This window comes from Aristolochia californica, unplaced genomic scaffold (assembly GCF_029961685.1).
Source record: "Aristolochia californica isolate CCGP_79_NKW_82.1479 unplaced genomic scaffold, dmAriCali1.0.hap1 SCAF_9, whole genome shotgun sequence".
NCBI lineage: Eukaryota > Viridiplantae > Streptophyta > Magnoliopsida > Piperales > Aristolochiaceae > Aristolochia > Aristolochia californica.
This window is the reverse complement of record NW_027182290.1, coordinates 32,925,567-32,946,258: the sequence shown is the minus strand read 5'-3', so window position 1 is coordinate 32,946,258 and position 20,692 is coordinate 32,925,567. Positions and strand designations below refer to the sequence as shown.

At 37.9% G+C, this 20,692-nt stretch overlaps 3 protein-coding genes across 3 annotated transcripts; 1 reads left to right on the top strand and 2 right to left on the bottom strand.

The window, feature by feature from the left end:
- Positions 1-311: 311 nt before the first annotated feature.
- Positions 312-4,644, top strand: LOC137940379 (protein NSP-INTERACTING KINASE 1-like). Its single transcript, XM_068785411.1, has 11 exons — positions 312-740; positions 841-973; positions 1,243-1,314; positions 1,403-1,546; positions 1,653-1,724; positions 1,812-1,868; positions 1,975-2,072; positions 2,288-2,434; positions 2,573-2,914; positions 3,079-3,458; positions 3,979-4,644. Exons 1-11 carry the CDS (start codon positions 635-637, stop codon positions 4,297-4,299), a joined length of 1,872 nt encoding a protein of 623 aa, XP_068641512.1. The 5' UTR covers positions 312-634; the 3' UTR covers positions 4,300-4,644.
- A 752-nt stretch (positions 4,645-5,396) lies between these two features.
- Positions 5,397-12,678, bottom strand: LOC137940378 (inorganic pyrophosphatase TTM2). Its single transcript, XM_068785410.1, has 12 exons — positions 12,419-12,678; positions 11,209-11,556; positions 10,513-10,627; positions 10,234-10,429; positions 8,888-9,001; positions 8,630-8,803; positions 8,067-8,261; positions 7,260-7,382; positions 7,051-7,172; positions 6,573-6,696; positions 6,158-6,430; positions 5,397-5,890 (listed from the first exon to the last, which is right to left on the bottom strand). Exons 2-12 carry the CDS (start codon positions 11,540-11,542, stop codon positions 5,678-5,680), a joined length of 1,983 nt encoding a protein of 660 aa, XP_068641511.1. The 5' UTR covers positions 11,543-11,556; positions 12,419-12,678; the 3' UTR covers positions 5,397-5,677.
- A 2,073-nt stretch (positions 12,679-14,751) lies between these two features.
- Positions 14,752-16,203, bottom strand: LOC137940800 (peroxidase 11-like). The gene is made up of 4 exons (XM_068785926.1): positions 15,973-16,203; positions 15,674-15,865; positions 15,407-15,572; positions 14,752-15,304 (listed from the first exon to the last, which is right to left on the bottom strand). The coding sequence occupies exons 1-4, from the start codon at positions 16,201-16,203 to the stop codon at positions 14,883-14,885; spliced, it is 1,011 nt and encodes a 336-aa protein (XP_068642027.1). The 3' UTR covers positions 14,752-14,882.
- Positions 16,204-20,692: the final 4,489 nt, after the last annotated feature.

Genomic DNA, 20,692 nt, shown 5'->3' with positions numbered 1-20,692 from the left:
GCAGTCGCATTTAAAATCTCTCTCAACTTGAAACTGCACAAGAAAATTGATAATCATACAAACTATATAGGTTATTGGGCGATGGACCCCCAGTGAATTATCAATCTCTTTTCACCTTTTCCTAATCTAATTCTAAAGATTTTAAGAGTCTTTGTGTTACTGTTCTAGCTTAAATTCTTTTAATCCTACATTGGAAAATTCCCCGCACTCTCTTTTCAAGGCAAACTGTATGATTGACGCACCAAAGAATTATCTCTGTTTTAGACTTTTCCTTTTCACAGCAAAGATCGTGGTCCGTTTTTGAAACCAAAAGAATTGCTCACGTCCCATACAGATACCATATTCCTTACTTTATTTCTACTGAAGCACTGGCAGGCATGTTCCTTCTCTCTTTTACTACCAAACCTTGGTTTTTTCTCTCTTGGGTTCTGACAGCTGATATGAACGAAGGAGGTGACTGTAATGGTGAGCATGACGAAGTCTCCTAGTTGGTTCTAAGCGCAATAAATCGAAGAGGAGAAGAACCCATCAAAGAAGTAGAACAGTCGAATCTATCAGATCACTCTTGCAAGCTACTCCCGATCATCCCGAGCTGTTTTCTTCAGTTGAGCTGTTGGAAAGGCATTTTAATGCAATGGCAAGTTCAACGAGAGAGAAAACAGTCATCTGCTTGGTGGTTTTATTCGGCTTTTGGACCTCTACAACCGGTTTGCTCTCCCCAAAGGGTGAAAACTTTGAAGGTAATTTGAGTCGTTTATGCAGTTCTGTATCTGGGTACCATTAACTTCTATGGGAGAAGGAGAGGGGAGAAAGATCTTCTAATTTTGAAATTTGTTTCAGTGGAAGCTTTGATGAATATAAAGGGTATGCTCAAGGATCCTCACAATATTCTTGAGAATTGGGACGGCGACTCTGTTGATCCATGTAGTTGGACTATGGTTACCTGTTCGTCTGAAAGTCTAGTCATCGGACTGTAAGTTTCTGTTCCGAACTATGTTGACTTAGAAAGAAAGCTCCTACGATTTCTTTCAACATTTTTTAGTAACTTGTTTCACCATTGTTGCGGATAAACATATTCCGAAAGTTGTTTTCCAATCATCACCAGAAAACATCTACTAGGAATAGAGTGCTTTTTTCTTTCATGAAGGCCTGACTGTCGCACAAGATAATGAAAATATAGAAACGTAAATCTTCGAGTAGGAAAATAGAGGTCTTACAGTGGCTTCAATCGTGCCTTTTCAGGGGAACTCCCAGTCAGAATTTATCTGGAACTCTTTCTCCAAGTATAGGAAACTTAACTAATCTTCAGACTGTGTGAGTACTCGAGACGCAATCTATATATTTTTCGTCTTCTTATCCAAATGATGCTGTTATTGGTTTTTACGAGGTTGAATTTTTGCAGGCTCTTACAGAATAACAATATATCAGGACCGATCCCTAAAGAGATAGAGAATCTTTCGAAACTTAGGACCCTTGATCTTTCAAATAATTTGTTCACTGGAGAAATCCCTAGTTCTCTCGGCCACCTCAGAAACCTGGAATACCTGTACGTGAAAGAATTAACCAAGAGATTACTTACATTTTTTATGTTTTTAGAGTTTTGGATCACAATTACTATATGTATCTAACGTGGGCTAGTATTTGATGATCAGGAGGCTTAATAATAACAGTCTTTCAGGACCATTTCCCCCGTCTCTGGTTAACCTCACTCAGCTATCTTTTATGTAAATTTCTTCACCTACTGAGTTCTAATACATATGTTCCTTAACCATGACTTTTATTTTAGCTTTATTTTTTTTTCATTGTTTCAGGGATTTGTCTTACAATAATTTGAGTGGCTCTGTTCCCAGGTTTCCTAGGACATTCAAGTAAGTGTTCTCCTTCCATTTCTTTCTTCTTCTTCTTCTTCTTCTTCTTCTTCAGCCAGAAGGAACCTGAAATATTAATTTGTTTCCTTTGTTTTCTTTTCTCTAGTATTATAGGAAATCCTCTTATATGTGCGACTGGATCAGAACAGGGGTGCTATGGGACTACTCCGATGCCACTTTCATTCTCTATAAATGCTTCACAGGGTACCCGGAACGAACTTCAAGTTTCATTATCTGAAATTATATGCACTACCTTTATATTTTCTACAAGCTATCATTAGCCTTAGCTATTCACTTTATCTGATGAAATTTCGTTTTCTAAAAAATGAAACTTTTTTTTTATGTTCATCCTCATGACTAAAATTGAAGCTTGAATTGTCTTCTGTGTTCCTGATATCTCATTCTCTGTGTTCTTAAAGGTGCTGCACCTCCAAGGCCAAAAAGCCACAAAGTGGCTCTGGCATTTGGGACTAGCCTTGGATGCATATGTCTAATTATTCTTGGATTTGGTCTTCTTATCTGGTGGCGGCAAAGGCACAACCAACAGATCTTTTTTGATGTTAATGGTTGGTGGAAACTATTTTGGGCTTTTTGATGAATTACTAGATTCTTGAAAACAACACTCTCTTTCATTAGTTCCTTATCGGACAAATTTATCACAAAAAGATTGGTGTAACTTACATTTCTTTTATTCAATTTTCCAGACCAACACCATGAAGAAGTTTGTCTGGGGAATTTGAAGAGGTTCCAGTTCAGGGAGCTTCAAATTGCAACGGATAATTTTAGCAGTAAGAACATTCTTGGGAAAGGCGGTTTTGGAAATGTGTACAAGGGCTATCTCCAGGATGGTACCATGGTTGCTGTAAAAAGGCTCAAGGATGGAAATGCTGCTGGCGGGGAAATACAATTTCAGACTGAAGTGGAGATGATAAGTTTGGCAGTGCACAGGAACCTTCTTAGACTTTATGGATTCTGTATGACAGCTACAGAGAGGCTTCTGGTCTACCCCTACATGTCTAATGGAAGTGTAGCTTCTCGACTGAAAGGTAACACAATTCTTCATAACATTTTCATTGAAGCTACTTGTCCAGCAAGATCTCCCTTAATTGTTACCATATTGGCTTCAAATCTGTTATTGGAATATAAACAAGCTCATATTCTAGAACATGTTCACTTAGAGAGACTTGTTCTTTTCATTATCTGGGTATAGGAAAACCACCACTGGATTGGAGCACCAGGAAGAGGATAGCATTGGGAGCTGCAAGGGGTCTTTTGTATCTTCATGAACAATGTGATCCAAAGATAATTCACAGAGATGTAAAGGCTGCTAATATTTTGCTTGACGACTACTGTGAAGCAATTGTAGGAGACTTTGGGCTGGCAAAACTTTTGGATCACACTGATTCACATGTAACAACAGCAGTTCGAGGCACTGTTGGACATATAGCCCCTGAATATCTCTCCACAGGTCAATCCTCCGAGAAAACAGATGTTTTTGGGTTTGGCATCCTCCTCCTTGAATTAATCACTGGTCAGAGGGCGCTTGAATTTGGCAAGGCTGCTAACCAAAAAGGAGCCATGCTGGATTGGGTAAGGACGAAAACTATTTCTACTCTTGGATTTGCTTTGCTGATGTTGCATCAACACTAAACAAGCATGCATAATAACACAAAATATATAAGTTTACATACTCTAGGAATTGTTGAAGCTGCCTCTGCTTATGGCATGAGCACCTGGTTACATTCTTATCCCCAGCAACGTTGGATTGGGTTATCTGAATCCTGCCACTCCATCTTCTGTTTCTGATGTTTCATCAATGGAGCTATTCATTTTCTGATATGCATTTCTTTTTTCACTTTAGTCGTGTTGGTTTCTGGGATCCAATCACACTCCTTTGTTCTCCCACTCATTTTTCTTTCTGCTTCTGATACTACTACTAGATTTGATGTAACAATTCATTATAATTTCTCATTGCAAACTGATTTTGAATTATATTCATCAAGTATTAAGGTGAAGTAATCTGATATCAGGATAGACTTTATTTGTAATGAAACAATCTTTGTTGGCCAAGTTTTTCACCCTCATTTAATTTGGCGGGCTTCCTTCACAGGTAAAGAAAATTCATCAAGAAAAGAAGCTTGATATGCTTGTTGATGAGGACCTCAAAAACAACTACGACAGAATTGAACTAGAAGAAATGGTTCAAGTGGCTCTGCTAAGCACCCAATACCTCCCTGGCCACAGGCCAAAAATGTCCGAAGTGGTACGAATGCTCGAAGGCGATGGCCTTGCCGAGAAATGGGAAGCTTCTCAGAGAGTCGATTCAACCAAGTGTAGGCCTCATGAGTTCTCATCTTCAGAGAGGTACTCTGATCTCACAGACGACTCTTTGGTACTGGTGCAAGCAATGGAGCTCTCAGGACCAAGGTGAATAGAGACAATAAAAGAAGAAAGCAAGTTAACCACATAAAACAATATTGTATCATTTCCGTGTTCACAATCACCTGCAAAGAACCCAAATTCCTTTTGGAGTTTGTATAGTATGAGAATAGATATAAAACGGTTCTTATGTAAGTTCTTGGCTGTATAGAAGAACATTCCAAGGAATAGACGGCTAAGTTTTTTCCTTTTTTCTTTTTTGGGATGAGTTAAGAAAAATTTTTGAACTGTAACGTCCGGGGATTCATGGCCTCCTTGTATGAATGTAACTGGTTATTATCCTGATTGTTTCTCGAGGAAAAGAGAAGTTCGACATTAGATTCTCATTTTCAGATTTCAGAGTTTTGTTCTGTAACTGTCACTCCGGTGCTGGGCACTGGGCAGAGCAGGCGCGCAGGCTTTTGGATTTACCCTTCTTGTTTTTATTTCTTTGTTAGCCCGTGATCGAGACCCATGACATTCCGCGTGCTTGATGTATAGCCTGAAAAAGCAAAAAAACTGTACAAGCCTCCAAGCCAATCTCTGTAAGCATCAATGGAAAACGCAATTTGGTTTTTAGAAAAATGAAAATTATGATGATTAACGTATTTCTCGTAGAGTTGAATCATTTTATCATCATTTAGACTTAAAAAAGAGAGTGGCATTGTCAAAGTGATTTGAATTCCTTTTGCACTTTATCATATTCTTCTTTTGTTACTAGAATCTCTTAGCAAAAACCAGATGAACAGCTTTAAGCTTTAAAGAGACATCAACATCATAAACGTACCCAAGGAGAAAATTTAAAGAGTATATGGGCATTTTATTGAGGTAAGTGATCTACGATTGATTAACTTTCAAAAAAGAAGTTTCCTTGGGATGATTTTCATGCATTTTACCTTTTAAATTTATTTTTCACATTGTTTTCTTATAAAAGACACTTTTTTCCCTATTATTTCCCACAAGCACAAATACTCTAAATATCATTTGGGAGATGGCTTGAAGAACTGTGTATTTGGACTGAGAAGTTATAGCCGCCAGCTCCACTCCATTGATCGTTCAACTGCACTGGTGTTCCACAACACCAACAGACCATGAAACCAAATGTTCGTGTAACAAAATTCTGCTCTTTCATAAAATATAAATGTAGCAGTAGCCCAAAAAAAATTGACTACATTCAGCTCAACAATTTTTCCCTCCTTTATTTCGGGGTTAGAAGAACCCAAAGCATCTTAATCTCAACTTGGAAGGGTAGTATTCTGCCCCATCTATTCTGTAACTAGCTAGTCAATGAAAATTTAAAGACCACTCAAGCCATCTTTACCCTTTTAGTGTAGCAGAAAAGCCCTTTTGAGCAATCTCTGTATGCCTTGTGTACATACATATTCTTGAGCTTATTTCCGGTAAAGGCCCTTCATAAAGAGAATTCCAACGCTGCTAATTGTAAGTGCAATAACAATTGGATACATCAAATCAGACTCTGTAAATGAGATTTTGCTTTTGGATCTTCTGTTGCGGGTCAGCTCTCCAATATTCTCGTGTAGCAGATTCCTGAGGTTCTCAAGGTGATGCATGATTTGGCGTTGGCCTCGAGAGATTTGTGCAACCTGATTGTCAAAAGACTCCATCTATTAAAGCTAATACGTTAAAGAAGAGCTCATGAGTAATGCTGTTACACAGACGATGAACTCTAAAACATAGCCAATGGACGTATCCAGCAGAATGGAAGAATATTCAACAACTAGACAGGAAGTTAGTTTCACACTAAAAAAAGTTGTGTCCAGAGAAAATATAAATTTGATTCCAGTCTTAGTAGAAATGAGGGAGGGGGTGAGAGAGAGAGAGAGAGAAGAAAAAAAGAGGAAGGGAGAGACCTCTTCAACCAACTGAGCTTCCTTTGCCAACTGGTTTGAAGATGCGGAATTGGATATCAAAGAACCCGTTAGAGTCCCATTCCCCAAACCAGACACAAAGAGGGTTGTTGGACCAGAACCATTGCAAGCCTCGGTTTGCAAAGCCAGGTTCTGTTGGCTGGTGGCAGACTTCCTGACCGTTAACTTTGAGTTCAGTTCTTCTATTCGAGATGTGAACTCATCCATCCTTTCATTCAACGTAGATATCTGCTCTGAAAGTTGAGAAATAGCCCCCTGCACTCAGTTCAAAAGGCAAGATGTTAGCTACATAGAGCTGGCATTCAAAAGTCTAACTATTGCTCATCAATCAAAATACTGCCTGAAATTAGGATTTGCAGGAGGATGGAAACATGTTTCTTGAGTTGCAAAGATTCACCTGATTTACAACCATTGCAGGCGAGTCTGGGGTTCTTCCATCAAATCTTCTGTTGCCAACAGTTAGTCTTGTTAGCTTCGCCAGATTTTTGTCCCTCCGAGTTGAAAAGGAGTGTGATAACCCACTATACAAAACACAAGAGATAAAAGCAGTCTGGAATTATAAAATATAATAATAATAACAATTGAAAAAGAAAGAAAGTAGGTCAAAACATTGAAGTCAAGTGCTTTTCAAATCAAGAAGAAACTTCAAAGTCTAGTTGGTAGAAGAGATCTATCATGTTACCATCAACTAACAGAAGAAACTAGATAAATCTCCTTGCAACAACCAAATACTATCAATTGGAAAAGATAAGGTTAAAGTTCATATCATTTCAAGTTCATCATTGTTAACACATAGAGGCTCTTCAATGTACTCAACTTTCTCACAAAATTAAGATCTACACAAACTGAGCAGCAAAACAAATCAAGAATATTACCTCTCAAGGTTCTTGTTTCTCATGGCAACTCTGTCAGCAGATGCTCGTGAAAGTGCTTCTTTGGGGCTTGAAACAACGTCATCATCTATGCTGAGTTTTGTTTTCAAATCCTCAGGTAGTGCCTGCAATAAAAAGAATACATTGAGTCAAGCCCCCAATATAAGGTCTAAAATCATACCAAAATACACAGAAAGAAGAGAACACCATACCATAACTTCATTTACAAGCTTTTCTAGCTGAATCTGTTCAATATAAGTACGTGGAATATATGACCCATCCAACCCCAATTTCTCTGCTATCTCTTTCACAACTACGCGGTCTCGTCCTTGTACCTTTTGTCATAATCAACAGGAAATTTGCAAAAGTTACTTCATGGAGAAAAATATGCCAACTGTCCAACATAAAATTTGTTATAATTTCTGTGCTATCTCTTTCACAAATAAGGGGTTCGTCCTTGTACCTTTTGTCATAATCAACAGGAAATTTTCAAAAAGTTACTACATGGATAAAAATATGCCTAGTGTCCTACATAAAATTTGTTATACACAACAGGAAGACCAAAGGCATATAGAATGAAAAGGCATACAACGATCTTGGATGCATCTCATTCTTTGAGAATGGCCACATCATTTCTTTGGTATAGCCTACATTGACTAAATAGGTGACCAAGCCTCTCTCTCAAGTAAAAGTTTTTATATACTGAAGCAGATAGTACATAAAATCAAAGTGAATATGATGCCCAAACGAGAAGTAAGAATGCAATCTGAAAAATGAAGACACCCTTAGCAAGGAAATGCTTTGGGCAAAGAGATCAAAGAAAAATAGCTATGAGAATCAGCCATCCTTGATTAACCACTCAGCTTTTTAAAAAAAATAAATTTACTGACCAATTATCTTTAAATGGCTAAGTAGCATAAAACCAAACAGTTAAACATTTACCAACTTTCACGGTAAAAGTATTACATTTCACCAGATTTATAACTGAATGCAATGCCAGGTTAAAAATCATGAGGTACCTGAACATAACGGCGATTAAGTTGCTCCAACCAATCTATTTTCACACAAACCCTCTCATCGGAAAAGACATGGCTACTTCTCTTCAATATTGCTGCAATAGTATATCCTAAAGCCATTAAGCCACCAAGTAAACGCACACTAACTTCAAAAGTAATTCTTGGTGATATTATGAATGGAATATCTGTGACCCATTCCTGCAATCACAAAGGATAAATACAAAACTTAAATGGTACCCACATTTCTTAAACTTGAATGAAAATAAGTAAAATAATGTCATTTTTTTTTTCTTTTGACCCATCCCGGACTTACTTTCCATATTTTCAGGCAATAATTAATGCAGCAGAATACAGCGTTTATCAGGAAGTCCTCATTAATTAACATTAAATGCCTAACAAAAACATTTAGACAAGGAAAATGTATTAGCAGCAAGCATCTTAGTTGGTCTTTCAACCCAATCCTTGCCTAATATTTTATGAAATATCTGATTTGGTGAACAAGACTATACAGCAAAAAAATAAAGAACTATAAACATAAATAAAATGTGATTACAGCAAGTTCCCACCTCAAACATCAGATTATATTTTCCATCTCTGTTTCGCATCCTTAAATAAGATTGGCATGCCTCCGGATCTTCACCTGGGGGCAGAAGATATATATCATATGTCTCCTCCATAGTTTCAATGTGATCTTCAGCAACAACAGCCTTTATTTGATCGGCTGTTATTGTCCTTGGTGACTGCAACAACAGAGAACACCAATCAATTTCAAGAATCAACAGAGAAGGAACAGTAATGATTCATTAGATAGGTCAGAAATAAACCTTTAAAATGTATGTAGGATTCTGGAACCCTGTGAATGGATTGAACTTGTTGATAATTTTGATGTGTGCAGTCTGAAGATCTGGTTCAATGAACGCCTTGTACATTGGATATACCTGTCATCAACAGGTAAACTCAAATGCTGAAACTTGGAGACCACGATCCATGACTTCTTAATTTGATTCCCCATCTGCCAACAGTTTCTATAACTTAAAAAAAGTAGCTTGCTATCCATTGTTAACTAGGTGACCCCGTTGCTAATCTTTTGAAAACACATAAGTTTTACATAAATCAACCATCATAAGCTAATTCACCAGAAGAATAGACGACCATAAAGATCATATGCACCCAATGGCTTCTCAGTTTACTTAAACATGGTCAATGTTTTAAAGCTCAACTTGGTGATCAATCAGGCCAAGCAACTGGAGCTGGTTCAACCAGATCAACCGGTTGAATACTAGTTCAACCGGCAATCATTAACCAAATATTAAAAAAAACAAATTAATATTAATAAAGTATAGGCATGTAAAATAAATAAATTAGCCAAAAAATAAAATAAAAGACTCCATGGTGTATATAAGGAGAACAATTTTTTTTGAATGGTCATACTATAAAATTAACAAAGTTAAAAACATATGATTCGATGAATTTACAGATCCACTTGACATGTTTGCTAATCAGATACCTTCATTAAAACCATTTAATAATGAAATGGATAATAAATGTATAAAATCTAATTTAAATTATATAAGACTACAAGAAGAAAATTTGTAGGTTTTCATAAGCAATTTACAAATTGAGATTCCTCATGTGCAGGAAAACATTACATTTCGTTTTAGATTAGTTATCTGAATTCATATTTTATGTTTTTACTTGGCCTAACACTTCATATTCGTGGATGGTGTCATGGTGGTTGGCAAGTCATCACTTTTAGTTGGATCAAGAATCAAATCCTCACTTGTCCCACAACCAGATTGCATATAAGAAGGAAAACCCAATTGGAACTGATGGGCAGGGGTCCCACTTGGACCAACTGACCCAGCAGTTTTCTGGAAAATAATCTCCAGATTAGCCAGAGGCTCGTAACCTGGTGTGGAGTCCAGGTCCCAGTAGAACTGCATCAACCAGCCTGATCAACAGGATTTGAAAACATAGCAGATGTTGACTAAGTGGGCTACCAGTTTTGCAAACTGACAGACAACTTTTATCATCAACCAGTCTAATGCAACTCTGCCATCAATAGCTTCTCAACAACTGAATATTAGTGATTCATCTTGCTCAACATAATTTGGCTACAAGATACAGTCACGTGAAGTAAAGCATCTAACATGGGAAGAGTGAAAAAAACCGTTTCAGATATCTGATGGATGATTTCTTCGGGTTCCTGGCCAGCTCTTTGAATGTCTCTTAGAACCCTTTTTACAAGGTCAAAGTGAACACCACCAGTCACAGATACTCGAAGGTCCAGTACAGGGCGCAACCTTTCACTCAAGGCATAAATGCCCTCAATAATTACAATTCGAGAGCTTGGGACTTCAAGTGTCCTGTTAGCAATTCAAGTAAAGTGCCCTTGTGAAGGATGGTTTGCAAAGCCTCTTCAAACATAAAAGCAACTGATATAACCTACCTGTATCCAATGCGAGAGCTTGTCTTGTAATCATAAATTGGCACTTGAATAGCTTTTCCTTCCTTCAGACCATGAATGTTTTCAAGCAAAGTGTCGTAGTCTGTCAGTCGAGGGTCTGCATAGACACTTAAAACATTATGTAGTATCTAAAATACTAATTATTTATGCACTAATGGCAAGCATTGATGCACACCATAAAGAGACTATTGAACCACTTAGAATGATGACAAGAAGTTCTCTAGTTCACTAGAGGTGTTCTTTGTAAAGGAGAAATTAATTCATTAAGGAAAAAATTAAAAATTAAAAATTAAAATATACTGTAGTCCAGAAGCATCTAATTCTAAAAGCTGAATCAAGAGATACATGTCCTGCAACTTTGAATTTTCACCAAAACTTCTGAAAAAATTATTTTGATTGTTTTAAGGTTTTCCCTATCTTCCATTAAAAAGTAAATGGCCAAATTAGACCTTAATTAATACATCCAATGGAAATATTGCACGTTTGAAAATTTGAAAAATTAGATGCATCTGAAAATCCTTCTCCACTTAAAGATCACAGTGACACATGCAAATTGTCTTTCCTATTACCCCTGCTCCAGAATGCCTTCTGAAGAAACTCTGATGTTATACAAGAAAACAACGAAAAGACATAAAGCACAAATATTATGGTAGAACTTAAAATAGAAGCTGGAATTACCATCAAAATTGCCATCAATAATACGACTGGAATCATTATAGTTGTCCATTGATATGACAGCGACGCTAGGCATAAAATTAAGCACTTTCTCTGTGAAAACAGTCTTTCCAGCTCCAGAGGGGCCAGCAACTCCCACAACTATCAGCCCATCATTCTTCTGGGCCAGCTGCTGGCATGCACGTATTACTATGAAGAAACCTTTCTCAAAGGATAGAGAATCTTGTATAGGAACCATTTCATACCGAGTGGAATCCTTCCGCTTTACCAGTTGAACTTGATCTCTTAAAAGACCATACCTTCGTTGAGGGGATTCAGCAAAGGTATCTTCAGCCATATCAAAGTCAAAACCTACAATTTGTTAACAACAAGTAAATAACCCAAGTTTGCACAAAAAATAAATCACCACCTAGTATTTCATATCTTTTAAGACCAGTAAACCCAACAAACAATAGAAATGCAAGAGCTGCTTAAAGTAAGAAGAATTAACCAAAAACACACACCCAAGAGAGAGAGAGAGAGAGAGAGAGATGGAAACCACATGCTAACTTCTTAGCCATGTGGGTAAGTATTATTTGTCAGACCTAACATCTCTTTATCAGTCACTATTAATTGCTCAAATTCGCTAAACAAAAATAAGTAACAAGTATTTTTCACGCCCAATTGATACTCACCATTTTAATTAATAACGTTATATGTAATTCCTAGCACAATTTTGCATATTAATTCAATGATGACTGAAATTTAAATCTTTCTCAACCAGCAAAGAACAGACAAATCGCATTACCAGTTTTAGTGTGAAATTTTCACGGTTATTCAAAAGTTTAAAGATCACTCACATATTCACTAGCAGAACAAAATCAGCATGAATTTCACATTAAAGAAGATAATGATTAAAGAAGCGACTACAGACATACTTGAGCGAAGAAGCTTATTGAACCCGGAGATGAACATCGGACATCCATGATGCTATATAATAGACAAAAAAATTATGTTCTCAAACGAAAAAAAAAAACATTTCCATAAGAAAAAACGTGTATATTTTTTATATTATAGCAGTAAGGACACTATCGTTCTTATGGACTTCACGACAATAGATCTATTCCACAAACAAGAAACCAAATCAGCGCAAAACCCTGTAGAGTACAATAATAACAAAAACAACGATAATACAAATCGTATTACTGTTATTCATCCCAGAAACAAAACATACTGAGTTTCCTAGTGGCGATTGAGAAGAGGAGGAGAAACAGAGCAGTGGCCAGAGTGATCGAGAGAGCGTCACTGGGCACAAAAAGCTGATAGCTAGATTGTTGTTTCAATGCTCTTCTTCAGTTAACGATACAGGATATCTCAGTGTCTCTGGGGAAAAACACAAAAAAACAAAACGAGAAGATTTGGGTCGTTTGACAGAGAACGGCTCCCGAAACTGCGAGTTGAAAGACAGAGATTCAATTTATAGTCGCAAGTCTCTCAAAAGGATGGCACAGATGTGTACAGCGCAGACAGCGCCTGGAAGGGTTTGATACTTCGATTATTTGATCAGTTGATCAACGGACGGATGCCCGTAACCGTTTGCAGACCCATAAACAGTAACTCCAGAGTCGCTCATCCAAGCCGGTCATGTCAAAGACTTGCATTCATGAACAGAATCCCTTCCTCGAACTGATAACTAGAAATTCTCCTTAGGCATTATTTCAGAAATTTTCTAAAGAGAATTTATTGGGCATTAAGTTGTGAAGGAAGCAAGAAGAAGCTCCTACTTTCCACTTGCTCGCAAATGAGAGATTTCTGGCTAATTAGATATTCCGGTTACTCACCGAGAGACCTCTAGAGCGTCAACCAAATATCTCCTCTTCCCCAATGGCTATTCCTCATTATTTATTGATTTATTTAATTTTTGAGAAAAGTCAGCAACGAGGTTTGAATTGACTTGGGCAAAAGCAAAACAGTCATTTGCAAGTGCTAACTTTTCCTCTTCGGAGATGAGATACTCTCTATCTTACGGATGCTCCCTTGATCCATAAAAAACAAGAACAAAATCCAATTGGGGTTTAAGATAAATGTCAAAAATTAAGAAAGTGCGGTAGTCTTTGATCTACCGTTTTTCCTATTGTTTCCAGAAAGATTGAAGGACCACCGATTGGGTGGAAGAGTCTCCTATGTGGAGCAAATTATTAAGCGTCTAAAGTGCAAGAATCCAGGAATAAAGAACGTCTTTTCTCACTCAACATCTATCACCCGTTTTTTTCTCGTCTTCATTCCATGTATGCCACAAGAGATTGAACCGACACGGACTCCTGCAGAACTTGAAATAAATAAAAGATATAAAGAAGACTAGCCTTTCGTTTGAGCATTCATCATCCATCATCCATCTCAGTTCTTCGCTTTTCTGTTTTTTAATGTCTGTGACAGCTTCCTCCCGACAATAATACGCTGGCTAGGTAAATCTTTTTCTGTTGATAAACATCAAGGGAAGTGAGGAGACGTATTGCAATCTTCTCCACAACTTTCCACGTTCGAAATATGGGAATAATGGCTCCGAAGATTCGTTAATTTTACTCTCAGAAGAGGTGGAAATGGACGTCAAAATCAAAAAACAAAATGAGAATAGAAAAGAAAATGAGAAAGAATTTAAAAAAGAGAATTTGGGTTGGTTCCAATTCCAAAAGGAACCAAATCTCTCTTAAAAATATAGTGCTTGGTGTCAATTTTAGTCTCTAGAGTCTTGAACTGGGCCAAACCCTTCCTTTTATCAACATAAACGTGTGGACAACAAATACCTTTACTTGCCAACTAATTTAAAGTAGGGTTTTCCAACTCACACATAAAAATTTGAATCAAAACGGGACTCAACTCAGTTATTCCGATGGGTGAACTCTATTATGTTGTGAAGTCTAATTAACGCCTTACATAGAGTCGGGCACATAGATCATGAGTTGCGAGGGATAAAGAGGTTAAAGAAAAACACTTGAGTATATGCAATTTCTCTTGTAAACTATTTCATCATCATAGTGAATTATTACAATAATGGAAGACAAAACATAGTCTCACCTTAAGGCGAACCTGTATAAATCTTATATTTTCGTGTTTGATTATTTCTTCTTTTACGACTATTATTACTCACGTTAGTATTAAATACGGTGTCTAATTTCTAACAAACTCAAGACTCAAGGTGAATTCAAAGGGATTCAGTCGGAACGAAAGGGTGAATCCTTGCCTAGTCCGAAATCCTATGTGAATCAACTATGTGAATCAAAAAACCTTGATTCAAAATCTTTTAATGAAAACCACTAAAATAGAAAGGGAGGAAAAGTTTCGAATCTAAGTTGAGCATTGCATGACCAATTCTATGTAAAAATTTGTGAGTGATCTTGAGGTATGGTAAGTGCATAATCGAATAGTAGAGATATTGTCCATTTCGGTTTGTGTAAGAGTCAAAATGGGTGTTAGGTTCATTCCTAGGTTCTAAAGGACATTTTGGTTTTTTACACAACTGAAGGACTTCTTAAAACTCAAACCGAGAGTTGGTGGCCAACAATGCAAGAACCTTCTCTTCAATATCCAACAAATTGCATACGTATACATCAATTCAAAGGGGTCATTTATCGAACCCTTTAGTCACAAATCCATCCTTGTAATCCAAACGAAGAAAAAAAGAAAAAAAAAATTAAACTTCAGGTATTCACGAATCTGCAGTTCTTCCTGACTTCTCCAGTGGTGAAGCTTTCATTGTTGGTGATGTTACCCATCTTGACCATGGAGTCTGCGAACTGTTGGAAGAAGGCCACCGAGTCGTGTGCGTATTTGACGACGAGGTCCTTCGTTTGGAAACCCAGCAGGCTGGTGTACATCTCTTGATCCGAGTTGAGAAGCCCTTCGCCTCTGAGCAGGAACTGATAGAAGGAATTGTCGAACAGGTTGGGCGTTAATTGGTCCAGTGCGGCGATGTTGTCTTCCCCGCCGTGAACGGGGCAGATGGTTTTCAGATTGTCGAGATGTGAAGCTGTCAGAGGGAAGTTCCCTGCTGTTGCCTGGAAATCTCCGTAGATTCTCTCTCGGAAGTTTTCGCAGCGAGCCATGCCTATGGTGTGTGCACCTGCACAAATGCAGTAAAAGAAATTCCATGATCATGCTCGCAGAGTTTACATCACTTGAAAGAAAAAAAAACAGAAAATCGAAACGCTGATGGGAAGCTTACCTACGAGAGCCACCATATCGGTGACAGAAAGGCCTTGGTAAAGGAACTTGGAGACGAGGGTCAGTAAACCTTGATCAGCTGTAGGTAGATTTTCGTTCGCCAAGGTAAAGCTCGCGGTAGTGGAGTCCTTTCTACCCAGTGGGACGTCCCAGTACGGCCCTCCCACCTGCATTAATTTGTTCATTCGGGAGAAAAACGAAGCCACCGCAATTAAAGATGGCAGCAACTCATCAAATTAGACGAAGTATCGATTGGAAGTTTCTTTACCAAAATAACTGCATCTCTTGCCGCAATAGTGAGTATATCAGCACATGAAACAACTCCAGGGCATTCCGACTCCAGCTTGTTTTTAATCCTGTCGATCAATTCGTACCCTCGAAGAGAGTTGGCATTGGTGGGTGCTTCCTTCTCCCCTTTGAGCGTGTACGTGTCGTCCAGCAAGATGGACCCATCACATCCCTGGAACAATTTACAACCAATTAAACTGAGAGCAATGGCATGATCTTTCTCTATACTAGGTTTCACGTGATGAACAGGTGACAACAGAAGTAAGGCACTGCGACGACCTGAACGAAGCAGTCGTGGAAATGGAGACGAAGTACGGAAGCAGCTATCCGAGGTTCCGAAAGCACAGCGCAGTCCAACTCCTTCCTCACAATCTCCAGAACGTTGGGGCAGGAGGAGGAGTAATAATCCAGAGTGAGATAAGGTTGGTTTGCATTTGAGCTACCTACGATGAAGAAGATCAAGGCGAAGAAGAAGCAGAGAAGAGAGCAGTGAAGGGAGAAGGACGACATAGCGCGTACGAGGGGGAGGAGGGGACGAGTTGTGCAGTTATATACGAGATGAAAAAGGGTTGATTCTCTGGTTGTGTTTCGTATCATTTTGGAGGCTTATGCTTGAAGATCTCTCCTGGTCAAGAGAAGATGCAACAAATTAGTGATTAGTAGGTCGGGTTGGTGGATGCTCGCAAGTTAAATGATCAACCTGTTCAACCTTAATCCAAGTTTTTTTTATGGATGTAACTAGAGTAATAGCATGAGGTTTGATAGCAAATGGGGCTTGAGACTAACGTGTGTCCATGACTGGAGTAAATCTTGGGTGGTCTGAGATTTTTTCCCATCGAAAATGGAAATTTTTGATAGAAAGACAAAGAAAATCTCAAGATTGATTGATTGATTGATTAGGTAGGTGAATTTGCTGCAGATTTTTCACTATTTAAACCTTGTAAGAAACAACAGCTTGGACTTACAGGGTACCCACACAAACCGCGAACCATATATGATCCAATTTGATTTATCTCAGCTTTTAAGATTTTTGTTTGAGTCATCATAAAAAAACTTAGCTTGCTTTCCTTTTAGTGATTGAATGTCATTTAGCATATATGAAAAATAAACCTTGGTTTGCAGAAAATAGAACACAGAGAATCAGAGACCAAACACAGGTTGAATGAGAAATCAGCAATTTACCTGGTAAAATTCAAGCAAGAAGAGACCGAAGTGGACAGAAGCAGAGATAAGACCAAAGCAATAACCAATCATCTTCTTAATGAGTTTAAATGCATTGAGGATTTAAATGGACAGCAATGAATGTAACAGATTAAGTCTGAATAAAAAATCTGGTATCAAAAATAAACCAAACTACGAAGGAAGAAGGTTGAATGGGAAATCATTGACTCATCTGGTATAGAGAACCAAGTAAACAGATTTAACTCCTGAAATATAAAATCTGGTAACAAAAATAACCTAAATGATTAAGGACCGAAGGTTGAATGAGACATCAGCAATCTACCTGGTATAACAAATGAAGCAAGAAGAGACCGGAGTGGACCAAAGCAATCAACAAGCCTCTTAGAAATAGGCTTTAAAAACGCAATATAGTTTAGATGGACAGCGATTAACAACATAGAAAAACTAAACAATCAAGCAAGATGAAAGTAAACAAAGCCGCACTCTCAATGACCTCAAATGCTCATTCCCAAAAAAAAAAAAAAAAGACCTCAAATGCAAAATACAAAATGATAGAAACGGAGTAGATCAGAAATCTAGAATATGAAAACAAAAATAAACATTGGGTATATCATAAACAGAATAAATGATCCTAATCCAGAACAACAAAGTTCAAGAATAACCAAACAAAAACAGCATGCAGTGTACCATAAACAAACTGTTAAAAGACACCCACATGAGTAGGGTGGCATTATGAAAAATAGGACAACTCCTAGTGTATGTCCTTTAATGTCTTTTTTCTCTTAAGATGTGTAATCCTAAGGGTATTATTAACATTGTAAACATCTCTCTACAGCAATAAATACAACTCAAAAGGCATGGGCAAGAGGATCAAGATCTAGCCTCTTGAGCCTCATTCCCCTCTTGGAATTCGTCCCTTTTCTTTCCTCTTCCCCTCTCCTTCTCTTCTCTCCTTTCTCCCAAGAGCTAGAGTTCATCTCTTTTCTCCTTCCCTTGATAACTCATTGTGTATATGTGAAGGTTGTAGAAATCAACCTGGTATCAGAGTAGGCAAAGATCTAACATGGAAAAGGAAAAGAAGACGGAGAAGAAAGAGAGGAGGAAAAAGAAAAAGAAAAAAGAAAAAAAGAAGAGATTTTTCATTTTTTCCTTCAGTCTTCTTCTTTCCCAATTTCTCTTTTTCATTGGAGTCCACTTTTACCATAATTTCCATAGAGCAAATTATATACTGTTGGAAAAATCTTTGGGTCTTGTTTCCAACACAAAAAGAATTTTTTTATAACCAACCTGAACTTTGAACCCTGAGAAAATCTAAACCCCGAAAAAAACCTAAACGGGTTTGAAAAACCAACCCAGTCCCCACCCATTCCCCTTTCTCTCAACCCATCCCCATACCAACACTCTGTCGCCACCCCATCTCCGCCGTATCCCTCTGCTGTTCCTATGTCCCGCGCCCCATCCTTATATCCCCACTCTGTCCTCACAGGGTCAGGCCTGAAGAAACCCGTCCCCGACCCAAAACCCAATGGCTTTGTTTTCAACACCCTGTTCCCGACCAGTGGGGTGAAACAAGAACCTTGTCCCAGAGTTTTTTGGCATGGGTCAGCTCACATTTCCAATGAAAACCGACCCAATGCCCACCCCTAAAAGAGAAGGGAAAATAAAAACAGAAAAGAAGAAGAAGATTTGCCACAAGTTTTCTATCTATATACCAATAATCGAACCAAGTTCCACTGAATAGTATTACAATCCAAATCAATGTGCTTAGAAACAACATGCATAACAAAAGGTGGCAAAAAAAGATTGACCAGCGTTTCCTTACTATCTTACCACACCAATGCTAAGGAATTTCCACTTTTCACATCAAATTACAATCTCTGGTAATCAAGCTTGCCTGACTGCAAGGAAAAACATGAAACAGAGTCAGCTGATATATGCCAGCAGAACAGAGCCATTGAACATGATAAACATGAAATTGGGTTAGTAGCATTCCCACAAAATAAACAGAAACGAAAAAGGAATTATCAGTAACATCCCATGGTTTCTATATCTTAAACTTTGGGCAATTCCCAAAAGGGGAGAAATCTAATCTTCCTCAATAAATCAAAATCAGCTTTTGTAATAAACATCTCTGGGCTTCTACAGGAGCAAAACATAAATATCCATCCACAATCTAAGGACATGAGACCCATCAGGCCCAACCTATCACATAAAAGAGGCAAGTATATTGCAGTCAGCCAGTCAAGGGGACTCGATTTTTTATCTAAGACTAATTACCCACCTACTGTTTAAATAGGGAGACTTTCTTACATTTCAGAAGCAAAGAACATAATATTGTCTCCTCAAAGTTTTAGATTATTAAGAATTGCAGAATTCTCCACCAACTATGGGCAATCCCAATTACCATACAGCTACTCTCACAAATAAATTGAGCTGTAAAACCAGGGTTTTCCAACCCAGGTCGGGTCGTCCAAGTCAAGTCAGCTCAACCCAAGTCCAGAGCTGGACTTAGGGCGGCTCAGAGGGGACTCGCCCAAAACAAAAGGGCAATTACAACCCCCTGACCTGATCCAGCCCCGACAAGTTGCAGGTTAACCCCCCATGTCGGAAACCATGGTTAAAACAGAAGTTTGCTTTGGCTACTTTCATATTTTAGTAAGTAAAGCTGATTATAGTGAAGAAGCCAATAAATAAAATTATTTGAATATTTTTCTTAATTCTTTATCTTCTCAATGTCAACATTGGCCTTCAGCCAAATAAACATAAACCTGAAATATAGCATGTCAACATCGCCCATGTGAATTGCGGTGAGGAAAATACCTTTCTATTTTTTTTCTGGTAACAAATACCTTTCTTTGGCATCGTCTAATCAAATTTAATCAAATACCTCTTTGGAAGCAACTGACTTTAAGCATTTAGGAAGTGGTCAGAATACAAAATGGTGACCAGTACACCATCCCAATAACATCCAAATAATTCTAGGATCAATAGAAGATCATGTGATCTGATCCTTATAGCAGACATTCCATGTAGTGCAGACCCATCCAATCGATTTATCATACTATTCATCGAGAGAACCCAAAAGCTTCTGCTGCAAAAGGAAAAGAAAAAAATGTTGGGTGAGATTTAAAAGAAAAAGTCCATCTTAGTAGGGTTTTGGCTACTGTTACAGACTCTTGCTACTGGGACGAACAAAATTCAGAGTACTTTTCAATTGGCTTTCTTAATGACCAAAGAGATTATACTATTTTCACAAACTCCAAGAACGAAATAGATTGCCCAAAATCAAAATTGGACAGAACAATCATGGAAAGAGGATTTTTATTTTATTTTATTGTGGCCATGAAAGTTGTTTAGTAGCGAACAGAAGCAAAAGAGCACAGAACAGAACTTTGGGCACAAAAGCAACAGGAAAGAAAATCTTGCCAAAAGATGGTTTTTGTTTTTTGGCCACAAAATCTGTTAATAGCAGACAGAAGACAAGGTCCTAAATAACAGAAATCACCAGCCCTGCAGAAAGAGAGAAAGTACTTACCAGTGCTGCAGCCAGAATGAGAGAAATCACCAGAGCCGGGAGGAGAGAAGGGACAGTAAGCAGCTAGCAAGAAAAGGAATCAATCAGATGTTAACATAGAGTTAAATCAGCAGTAGGGCCTCCAAATCGACATCAGTATCATACCCAGCAAGCCTTCAGGTCTCAACTACAATTTCCAATCAATACTGAACTGAAAAACTATTTTTTAATCTTCTTTAGAGACAAAATTCTTGTTAAATAGAACCTCTATTCACTGTCCTAACCGAAGTGTCAAAACACCAT

Bases quoted from the DNA above. Each gene is read 5' to 3' on its own strand.
- LOC137940800 (XM_068785926.1), bottom strand. From the start codon at position 16,203: ATGTCGTCCTTCTCCCTTCACTGCTCTCTTCTCTGCTTCTTCTTCGCC. The intron at 15,573-15,673 runs GTAAAGAAACTT...AAATTAATGCAG, and splicing joins CAAGAGATGCAGTTATTTTG to GTGGGAGGGCCGTACTGGGA. The intron at 15,305-15,406 runs GTAAGCTTCCCA...GCATTTGTGCAG, and splicing joins CGATATGGTGGCTCTCGTAG to GTGCACACACCATAGGCATG.
- LOC137940379 (XM_068785411.1), top strand. From the start codon at position 635: ATGGCAAGTTCAACGAGAGAGAAAACAGTCATCTGCTTGGTGGTTTTA. The intron at 1,315-1,402 runs GTGAGTACTCGA...GAATTTTTGCAG, and splicing joins TTAACTAATCTTCAGACTGT to GCTCTTACAGAATAACAATA. The intron at 2,435-2,572 runs GTTGGTGGAAAC...TCAATTTTCCAG, and splicing joins GATCTTTTTTGATGTTAATG to ACCAACACCATGAAGAAGTT.
- LOC137940378 (XM_068785410.1), bottom strand. From the start codon at position 11,542: ATGGCTGAAGATACCTTTGCTGAATCCCCTCAACGAAGGTATGGTCTT. The intron at 10,628-11,208 runs GTAATTCCAGCT...GTGTCTATGCAG, and splicing joins TATTGATGGCAATTTTGATG to ACCCTCGACTGACAGACTAC. The intron at 6,431-6,572 runs GTGAATCTTTGC...AACTGAGTGCAG, and splicing joins CTGCAATGGTTGTAAATCAG to GGGGCTATTTCTCAACTTTC.